This window comes from Dendrobium catenatum, unplaced genomic scaffold (genome assembly GCF_001605985.2).
Source record: "Dendrobium catenatum unplaced genomic scaffold, ASM160598v2 fragScaff_scaffold_542, whole genome shotgun sequence".
NCBI lineage: Eukaryota > Viridiplantae > Streptophyta > Magnoliopsida > Asparagales > Orchidaceae > Dendrobium > Dendrobium catenatum.
The window spans coordinates 3,893,270-3,904,181 of NW_021319004.1; the positions used below are offsets into that span (position 1 = coordinate 3,893,270).

Sequence of the window (10,912 nt, forward strand, 5' to 3'; positions counted from 1 at the left end):
AATTAGTAGACACAATCTCTTGCTTGAACAAATCTCAATAAAGTAAGTAGAATTTGAAAGTAAGTGAATCAAGAAAGAAGATCACCTTCCCGGAGAGTCGTTGTGAAATACCACTTACCGTTCGTTGGTCTTCTTCACCAAGCACTATGGGAAGAAGGAATCTCTAGGGATCCGTCAAGGATTGAAATCACGCCGACGACGGAAAGTGGAGAAGATTCACGATGCCTTGACCGTTGGATGCAAGATCGGAATCACATCTTGAGTCGACCATAAGTCAATATCATGTAAAGAGAGAATGCACGAGAGAGAGAGAGGGAAGGAGGTGACGGTGGGAGGGAGGAGGAGGCTAGGGTTAGGCACCATGTGGGAGGCCGGCGGCATGGAGAGAGGGAGTGGGGGTTAGGGGAAAAGGAGTTATGCGTTTCCAAATCTGCTCCGACTAATTAATGATGAAAATTTCAAATCCGTTCAAATTCAAATTTGAAATTTGAAACCTCATTGAAACTTTCCTAATTTGGCGTTGGACAAATTTGGAAACTTCCACTTTGAATTTTGAAACAAAATTGTGGAGAAGGCAAGAAGGGACCGGTGATTGGTGGAGGGGATGGCGGTGGGGAAAAGGGGAGGCCGGCGGTTAAGGTGGAGGCCGGCGGGATGAAGGGACGGTGGGGGTTCTTGATGATATGGTGAGGTTGGGCTTGGGTGGGTGCGGTTAGGAGGTGGTGGTTGGTGGTGGGGAATGGCCGGCGGTGGATGTGGGTAGAAGAAAAGGAAGAAGGGAGATAAACCAAGAGCCACCGGAGGTGACTGTTGGGTACGACGGGTGGCCTCTCCTAGGCTCCACCAAACTCACAAACTCTCTCTCAAGCTCTCACAAAAGCTTCAAGAAGAAAAATGCAGGAAATTTTTTCATATCATTCATTACCCCTCAAAAGTACAAGATGAAGGCTATAAATAGCCTAATACAATGACATAAAATAAAAGGACTCAAATACCCTCAAGGGGCTACATGACGCAATCCCTCAAGCAAGGGTAAAAAGGGAAGATGCAGAAATAAAATGACAATACTAAAATCAGAAATACATCGGGTAAATCGTGGCCATAGATCTACGGCCACGTCGGTAGACTTTCCAACTGATGTCCCCATCACTATGTTTGGAACTTAAAGAAGGTTATGAGTGAGTTCTATAAACTTCACCTATAGGCAAGCCGGCTAGACATGAGTTTTGATTATATCTTGATTGTTCAAATTGATGCTTCTTCTAAAGGTGATGCAATTTTTACAATGCTACAGTCAAATATTCTAACATAACCTGAGCTATAGTTTTAGATCTCGTGATGCATTCTACGAGTAATCTCATTACATCCAACCTTCACGGCCTTCGATAACTCCCATAGAAATAGGAAGCAAGCATCCTCCTTAAGACGAGGACATTATTCCTTGTGTTCTTATTAGATTTTGAAAAGTTAACCCAATTGGCCAAGTAATTTTTGATAATTTTTAAGCAAATTTGGTTATATCTAATCCTTGAATTATCTGTAAGGAGCCTAATATTTTAGTTTCGAAATTTTCTAACACTCAAACGTTACTTTATAAATACTTAAAATTTAAGGTGGCTCATGATGATTTAACCCAATTATATGGTCCATCAAGGTCAAGTTGAGGTCACATACACCTAATTGAAATGTGAAAGAAAACTCCGTCTAATTTGGATTTTTTTAACATTTAGAGAATATCTAGTGAATATTTAAATATTTGATTTTTGTTGGTGACTTAACTAATCTATGGGACTAGGCACAATGAATTAGGTGTGTCATGGCTTCTACTAACCCAAAAAGGAATCCTATAATTTTGAAATTTTTTGGATCATTCTAGAAAAATTAGTTATAATTTTAAAATTTTAGTTCAAATCAAGAGTACATTGCTGCGAAACATGTGTTTCCCAGAGTTCAAAAAATATAGTAGACTTCATAAAACCAAGGTCTCATGGGATGGGATATACTATGCTCAGGGATACAAAATAAATTTTGAATTAAAGTTTTAATATCAGGTTTGCTAAGTCGGATCATTTTTTTCAGAACACTAAACCACATATTTAGTTCCAGGTTTGCTAGTGGGCCTAGGAATTTTAGCAGTCAATCAGGGCCACAAGATTGGGATCCCTTAAGTTAGGTGACTAGGATAGGCTAAACTTGAGATAGACTGAGTAATAGATTTAATATCATGTATGTGAGCTTGTGAAGTTCTGAGATCTTCAAGATTATTTCACCAATCATATGAAATTGCATAGGGTAGATGCATACGAAAGAACTCCCATTTAGAACACTCCAGATCTCTAGGATTCTATAGTACCATTGAGGTTTGGGAGGCAAAATTCCTCTTAAAATCTTTCAAGAGGTCAATACACATAAGGAAAGAATATAAGTATTGATTAGGCCAAAAAAGTCAATATTGATATAATATATATTAACCATGCTCCTATTATAAGATGCATTTAGTTTAAGAAGATTGCTTACATTAAATTACATTATACCCACCCACTAACCAGCTATATATGAAAATGTGTATAATGTGTTAATTCTCAACATATATGTAACGCAAGAATCCATCATGCATGCCATTTATCATGACTGCTAAGTCCCATCATGCATGCAGTGTATCATAACCAGGAAAACAAGCATAGAGTGTGCAATAATTTCACCAATATATGGAGAAAAGGGAGGATGTCTATCACCCAATCAAAAAGGGTAGGAATAGGATCAACTAAAGCTTTCCTCTTCAGGTTTATCTAGATTTTCTCCGCGGGGGGCGGGGAGTGGTTCTTTAAATTTTCTTTATTGTCCACTGCATGCATTTTTTCAATAATGAGGTAAAAATTGGATGTTCTGAGAGATTCTCTTTAAATATCCATTATCTCCGATTTTATCTTTTCCATAGAGACATAAATGGCTGTATTCTATAACAAGTCATCATTTTCTCCGATTTCATCCTCTCCAATATTAACAAGCTGTCATGTGGTAGCTAACCAAAACACAAAATCAATGTTAAGAATTTGGGGTCTTTGGTTGCCCTATACAATTTTTGAGATTATGAGAACTTATGAGATAATTTACATACATTACAAAGTTCACAAGACTAATTAGTACCTCGTACATCAGGATGTTAAAAGAAAATGATAAACTTAGGATTTATCAAATTCATGCATCCAGATATCAGCCTTTTGACAACTAAGAAAGTTTTTATCCCCCACTTATCAGAACAAGATATATTCATTTATAAAATGACATATTTAGTGCTGCAATATATAGCCAATCAAGCAAAAAATGCTTTTGCAAAGAAACAAGTAAACCGACAAATTTATAGCAGGAAAAAGTACATAAATTTAACAGGAAAAATGAGAAAATATCGCATAAAAAGAATTTGTGATATGTCAAATGGTATCATTGTTTAAAATTGCGTAATATGAGGCTCGCCTCAGCGCAATTCCAGTGATAAATGCCTCGAGACTTATGCCTCAAACTTTTTTATAAGGCTTACGCCTCAGCTTGGTTGAGGCATGCCTTAAGGCGCGCCTCACCTCCCTAGCATGAGGTTTACGCCTCATCCTATTTATATTTTTTTTATTAAAACTTATCTAAATCCTAAACTAAATCCATGAACAAATTACGCATTCATGCACCCCAAAGCTGCAACAACTTCAACTCGACTATCTCGATATCCAGCCCGCCATTTTCGCCATAGCCACCATCGTTGTAACCGCCGTAAGGAATCACTTGAAAGTTGGTTACCAACATCACCTCTAAATTTTTTTGAATATTATCTTATCTTTATGTTGATAAAAAATATTTATAAAAGAAGAAGATGACTGAAATAAATGAAGAAGCAGATTTAGAGCCATTGGAATTTATAGGATGAATCAGAGGAGAGACCAATTTGTTATGACGACGACTCAAATAAAAATCCCCTTAGTGATTAGATGTTTTCTAAGTTTTTGCCAATAATTTAAGCTTTTTTATGAATTAAATATGTATGAGTAGGGAATTGAGAAAGAACGAATTTAGAATTAAACTTGATATTATATGATACTTTTATGCAATTTATGTATTCAATATTATTTTGCTCTTGTAATTTTTAGATTTTAATTATATTTCACGTAATTTATCATTTGCCACTTTATGTATTGTGCAACTTTTTATTTCATATGTATGTCAATTTGTTAATTCATAGTTCAATAGAAAGTTAATGTCATCCTCCTAATATATTATTTGATTATTATATAAAAAATAACTTTTAAACATTATTTTGATATAACCAATTTTTTTTATTTTGAGGCTTATGCCTCACCTCATAAATAAAAAATGTCTTAATACCTGATTGCACAATTTTAAACCTTGAATAATATCTATGAAATGAAGGCGTTCCAGTTCATCAAAATAAAATCTTTTCAAAATGCCTGTTACATTTGCTGACACTTTTAAGTAGTGTATTGATAGTTTGGTGTTAGGTTCACAACAACTTGCACAACAACGTGAAAGTATATTGCTAAAAAAAAAAAAAATTAAAAAAAAAAAAAGGTTTTAGAGTCCCATGTAGCCGCCAAAAAAACCATATTTTATTTCACATCAAAGGCAGACGGTAATGTGAGTTAGTTGAAGGAATAAAGAAAACTAATTATAAAATCATATAAAATTAATTGCATATCCTGACATTATTAGCGCATAACTAATTAAATGATTATTTTTTATTAATCATTATGATCAATTAGCTTCTTTTTGTACTCAGTAAGAAATAAAAAAGTCATTGTTATTAATTAAATTTCTATAAATTTTCACGTGCATAACTTTAAATATTAAATTGTAAATTAATCACTGTATTACTAGAAAATAAATCTTCAACGATAAATAATCATTTAATTATTATTCTAATTAATCCCAACAAATTAGGATAGCTTATATCAAATAAAAAATTAATACTTGTTTGTTCAGAAAATAAAACTTTAATTAGTTATTGCTTGACTAACCAAACCACCTTTATACTAATAATTGTTTAATAAGTAATTAATATAGTTGATGATCAATTAAACTAATTAATCAAAGTTATTTTAATTTTGATCATTAACTAATACTTAATTAATCATCCCTTGAGTCATTGGTATGACAGCTCCTAACTCTAGTTCTAAACTCCCTCCTGATAAACTCTATCAGTCAGTCCTAATCCTTGCCATCTAAAACTCACATTTTAACTCCACATCTCTCTCCCAACCCTTGCTCACTTCAGTAATACTCCTTAAAATCCATTAACTCTGGTCCACGCTCACTCCTTTACTCCAATTTTAACTCCAATATTTGCTCCCAAGCCTCACACACTTCTACTGCTCCTCCATTTCTGCTCTAATTCATAACTTATTAACTCACCCACTTGAGAAAGAACCTCGTCAGAAAAGAACTGCCCTTATTCACTTCATTTACTACTAGACAAGGTTTAAAATTGTGTAATTGAGTATTGATGCGTTTTTCTTTTGTGAGGCGAGACGTAAGCCTCAAGACGTTTTGAGGTGTAAGACTCAAGATCAAAAAAATATGTAAAGTGAAAATAAAGGTTAACAGTATTTTTTTATATATTACCCAAATAATATGTTAAAAAATGACATATTCACTTTTTATTGAACTATGAAGTAAAAAATTGACATACATATGAAAAAAAATTGCACATATGTAAAATAACAAGTGATAAATTGCGTGAAAAAGAATTGAAATTCAAATATTACAAGAGCAAAATAACATGAAATACAAGAATCAAGTAAAAGTATCCTATAAAAAAAAAAAAAGTACCCTATAACATAAAGTTCAACTTCAAATTCCTTCTTTCTTAATTCCTTACTCATCCATATTATATTCCTAAAAAAAGATGACATAATTGGCAACAACTAAAAAATCATATGTACTGTCACCACTGAGGGGGCCTTTATTTGAGTCATCGTCATAACAAATTTATCTCTCATCTAGTCATCTGCCTCATATCGTGGAGTTCAATGCCTCTCAACCCGTTTCTTTTTCATTTATTTCAATTATCTTTTTATTCCATAAATATTTATCATCAACATAAAGATAAGAATAATCCTCCAAAATTTTTGGAGGTGGAGGTGGTGTGCAGCTGTCAAGTGATTCCAGGCGGTGGCAACGACAAATGCGGTGGGTTAAAAGTCGAGGTGATTGAGAGGAAGTTGTTGCGGCTTGGGGGTGCATGAAGACATGATTTGTTCGGGACATTAGTTTAGGATTTAGTTAAATTTTAATAAAAATATATATAAATCGGGTGAGGTGTATACCTCACGCTAGTAAGGCAAGGCGCGCCTCAGTCAAGCGGAGGCATAAGCCTCATAAAAAAAAAAAGCTTGAGGCGTACGCCTTAAGGCATTTTTCACTAGAATTGTGCTGAGGAGAGCCTCATATTGCGCAATTTTAAACAATGCTACTAGACACTCAGTTACCTTGCTCTTGCATTTTATGGTTTCACTCATTAGCTAAGAACCCTTCATTTGTTCTCTTCGACCATTCACTCTGTCCTTGCTTGCTTTCGCATTCCTCATTCCATCATTGCATTAATAATGCATTTTCCCATTTTTACTAGTCCAACATTCACTTAACTTACTATTAAGTATTGGATAATTAAAAGCATGAAAGTCACGTGAAATTGCAGAGTCATCAATCTCAACAGGGGCAGTGATTGGGAGTATTCTAAATTGCTTAACATGATCCCATAAGTCCTAGTTCATCAACAACATGCCATACGCCAATATCATGCCTCCATTTGAGACGATAGGAGAATGAAGATGAGCAAATAAAAAAGCAGCACAGTGAAACAAGGAGTATTAACATGGTGCAGTAAGAGGAACATAGAGTGAGGAATGCTAAACAAAGGATGAATGAACGAGTGAATTTTATACAATGATGTGTACAAATTTGTACAATATAGAGTACAAGAGTGAAATGCACATGTGATTAAAAGTACACACAAGCATATATCCACTTAGGGAAGTAAACACCATAAAAGCACATACATGGGCTATTGTGCAATTGTTGGCGCCCTGCATAAAGTATCAATCCAGCATAGCCTAACACTATAGTTTAGGCCTTGTTTGTTTAGCAATATAACCAAGGGCCAATCTTTAGATTTGAACAAGTATAAGATAATAAGGAGCTTTGACTTCATCATAACCATTTGATGGTAGCAGACTTGATTTGATCATTAGCAATGAATCCAACACCTTTGTGACACCAAACATACTCAAAGAAAGCAATTGAGTTTCATATGGATCATCTCTATAAGAAAGCAGACCATTAATTTTTATTTAATTGATACTTACTAGTTAGACAAGCATATTATTCTAAGAAGTACTCAATAATTAGGCAGTGAAATTAAATAATCAATCTAGGACTAACAAAAAATAATTAATTATCATAAAACTAATAAATAATCAAGCTAATTTATCCCTCATTAGCTTGTTTAATCAACTTTTAATAGAATAATTAGTAGTCAATCCTTAGTAAATTAACCTAAGCTAACATGTAAGTTTCGCTTAATCCCAGTAAGGGAGACTGCTAGGGAATTTTCATTACAAAAAATGGGAAATTTGAAATGAAAATCAATAGGGGTGTCAATATTGGACCCGACCCAAAAACCGACCAGAATCCGACCCGAAAATTTCGGGTTTTGGTTGACCCGAACCCGAGTTCAGGTATTAAACCCGTTTCAAAAAACGGGTCGGGTTGACTCGGGAACCCGAAAATGACACGGAATGACCCAACTGCCTGCTATGCCCGCGTCATTCTGCCCGCATGCATCGACTCGTTGCCGAGTGCCATGCGTGAGTACGTGATGTGTCTGCCCAGTGCGATAGTGCCCGGCTGCCCGCGATGGCGCGATCCAGCCACTGCCCGCGATCCAGCTGCCCAGTTCGACAACACCAGTGCCCACGATGGCGCGATCTAGCCGCTGCCCGCGATCCAGCTGCCCAGTTCGGCAGCGTTAGTGCCCATGATGGCGCGATCCAGCCACTGCCCGCGATGGCGCGATCCAGCATCCCCAAGTCGAGTCCGCCGCGCGTCCTGCTGTCCCGCGGTCGAGTCCGCTGCTGCTGCCGAATGTCGAAGCGTGACCCGGCGTACCGCTGTCCATTCCAAAGAGGGTCGGGTCGGGTTGACCCGAACCCGAAGCGGGTCGGTTCGGGTCCGCAAAACTGACCCGTACACAAAAATGGGTCGGGTTCGGGTTGAGCCGAATAGTGCCAGGTCAGTTCCAGATTCGACCCGAACCTGACCCGTGACCCGAAATTGACACCCCTAAAAATCAACACTAGTCTGAACGGTTAAGCAAATCCATTGTTTTGATAAAATAGTGCATTTTCTTCTATAAATCTGGAAATGCTAAAGCATCATAGAGCTTACTAAAAGTCTGCCTTATTTAGATCTAATGCAATGTCATGAATTAAAGGGAGCGCAGTTATTCTCATATTGAGAAAAAAGAATGTACCTATTAAGACAAGCAACCTTTTTATAACTACAATGAAATAATTAAAAAACAAATCAAGGTGAAACACTTAAAATATCTACACAGGAATTCTGTAGTATGGTAAGGGTATGTTACCTGAAGCAGGATGCGAACAAGTTCAGTACTACCAAAGCGAGATGCTTCCAAAAAACATAGGTTGACATTATCAGCACCACCCTCCACCAACATTCCTAGCAACCCTTGTATCAAATATGCTGAGATTCCGGAAGCCCAACCAGGGTCGAAAGAGCTTGAAAAGAGTGTAAGAGGGAAACATGCAGCATCAAATGCCTCAGTGAAGTCCTTTCCAGAAAGATTACTGCCAGCAAGATCCAGGAATGTTTTGAACGCCGAAAGCTGAAAGTGCACTTCAATTGCAGTATTGGGATTGCCTTCACCCCTGTTCTCTTGGCAGCGAGAGTGAAACCCAATGCATTTCAAGGCCCATTCAGTGAACTTTTGAACTTTTGCACCTGCCTCAGCTTTTAAAATCTCATCCCCGTTGCATTCTTGAAGACGGTCATGCAATCTGAAGCAAAAACCAAACAATATTCAGGTGAGTGATCTCTAGAACATGAACTAGAAGTCTAGAAGCCTTCTGTTTAGCTTACATAACTATTTTCCTTTGCCTTAGTTAAACATGCTTAATGGCGTCCTTCGTAGATATTGCCATTCATAAAGTAAATCTCAAACAGAAACTTTTGAATATAAATGCAGCATAAGCAGACCACACACAGATATTTACCTTTGAGCCATGAAAGCAACAGTATCTGCTAAGCTTATTGTCCTGCTCTGGCATGCAGACACACATGAAGCAAGAAATGATGTTCTTAGGGCCGCTCTTGTGAAATCACGGGCACCATTAGAGACAATCTTCTTGATTAGCCCAGTGATCCCATCAAGTTCTTGTCGGATCTTCAAAAACCATATAGAATCCAGTGCTATACATAGGGCGTCATTCAGAGTTTGGGGATCGGCTAAGAGAATTAAACTCTCAGCAAGCTCCCAATCATGGGAGCTCACTGCACCTTGAAACATACGGCCAAGTTCAATCCTATCCTGCCTGCTAAGTCTCCTGTCCAGCTTACTTTTCTCCTTATCTTTCTTCCTGACAGAATCTTCTGTCTGTTCAGAAACCCTAAACCTGAACTTCTTCGCACAGCCACCATAACTTTTAGGGAGCTGATGATATTTGCTCTCCTGAGAGGCTTCTTGAGAGAAGACCGCACTGCTTCCCTCACCTCTGTCCTGTGTTGAAGCATCACCATCCGTATACCGACATGCTACCACTACGTTCTCCTCAATCTCCATCTCAGATCTCAAAGGATCTTCCAAATGACTCTCCTTTGTCAAATACAAGTTTTCCTCCTCAGCCACCATTGTCTTCACCTTATCCACCGTTTATCGAGATCCAGACTAACCAATGCGATAAGAGCAAAATCCCAATTTACACAAATAGTAACAACACAGAATCCTTACAAGCTATCAAGAGCTCATGTAATCAACGGCTAGCCTATCACTGTGCAAAATGCTAACGAGAAACAACTGATTACGCAAATCTCCAAAATCGAAAGGGCAATCCCTCCCAAGTTCTTTCACGAAGAAACCCTGTGACTCGCTTCCCACATAAAATAAGCATCTAACTACGGAAGCGCCGACCTGTTAAAACCCTAGATGCCCATCAAAACCAAGAGAAGAAAAACACCAGCCACAGCCCAGTTCCTGCACCTGAAAGGAAAATCCATTACAAAATGCCAATAAAAAATTAAACTTGAAGCAAACTTGACCCGATTTTTTAAGATGATATCAAGAACTAAAAAAATAAACAAATAAAAAAGGAGAGGAGGCAGAAATCTTCCCGACCGCAAAAAGACCTGAAATTGAGAAATGGCGATGCAAGCAGAACCAATCTTCATTATTCGAGACAATAACACATTAAGAAAAAAAAATCCTTGAAACCCAACAGCTCTTTAGAAGAATCAAACCATTCCCTTTTCTTGAGAAGAAAAAAAAGGTAAATTGTAGAATAAACTTCTTCTCAGAGAAACAAAAATTCTTACCTCGCCCTAATCGGAAGAACGATAGCAGGGAGCTTGAGACTGGAAAATGGAAAAATTCGCCCAATGCTAACACCACGACAGCTTTTTTTTTTTTTAAGAGAAATTTGAGTGACGAAACAAATGAGTCATGAGCTTGCTGTCACCCATACAATGGAGGTCAGGTAAATTCAATTATTTATTAAATGAATTAAATATTTTTCATGAAAGTGAGAGTCACAGCGACAAGCGAGAGAGGGATCCTTCACCAAAAAAGAGAAATTATTTGATGCGGGCTCCAATTAAAACTTACAGGTGACGGAGA

At 37.2% G+C, this 10,912-nt stretch overlaps 1 protein-coding gene across 2 annotated transcripts in view; it reads right to left on the minus strand.

Moving 5' to 3' along the window:
* The window catches only part of LOC110114995 (ankyrin repeat protein SKIP35), a 16,850-nt gene extending 6,077 nt beyond the window's left edge, over positions 1–10,773 (minus strand). The window contains exons 1-3 of one of the 2 annotated variants that reach the window (XM_020848074.2): positions 10,612–10,773; positions 9,297–10,279; positions 8,648–9,080 (exon numbers count right to left, since the gene is read on the minus strand). In XM_020848074.2, coding sequence (XP_020703733.1) covers positions 8,648–9,080; positions 9,297–9,931 — 1,068 coding nt within the window. In that variant the 5' untranslated portion in view covers positions 9,932–10,279; positions 10,612–10,773. The remainder of the gene's footprint in view (positions 1–8,647; positions 9,081–9,296; positions 10,280–10,611) is intronic. The other variant, XM_020848073.2, reaches the window with a different exon arrangement.
* Positions 10,774–10,912: the final 139 nt, after the last annotated feature.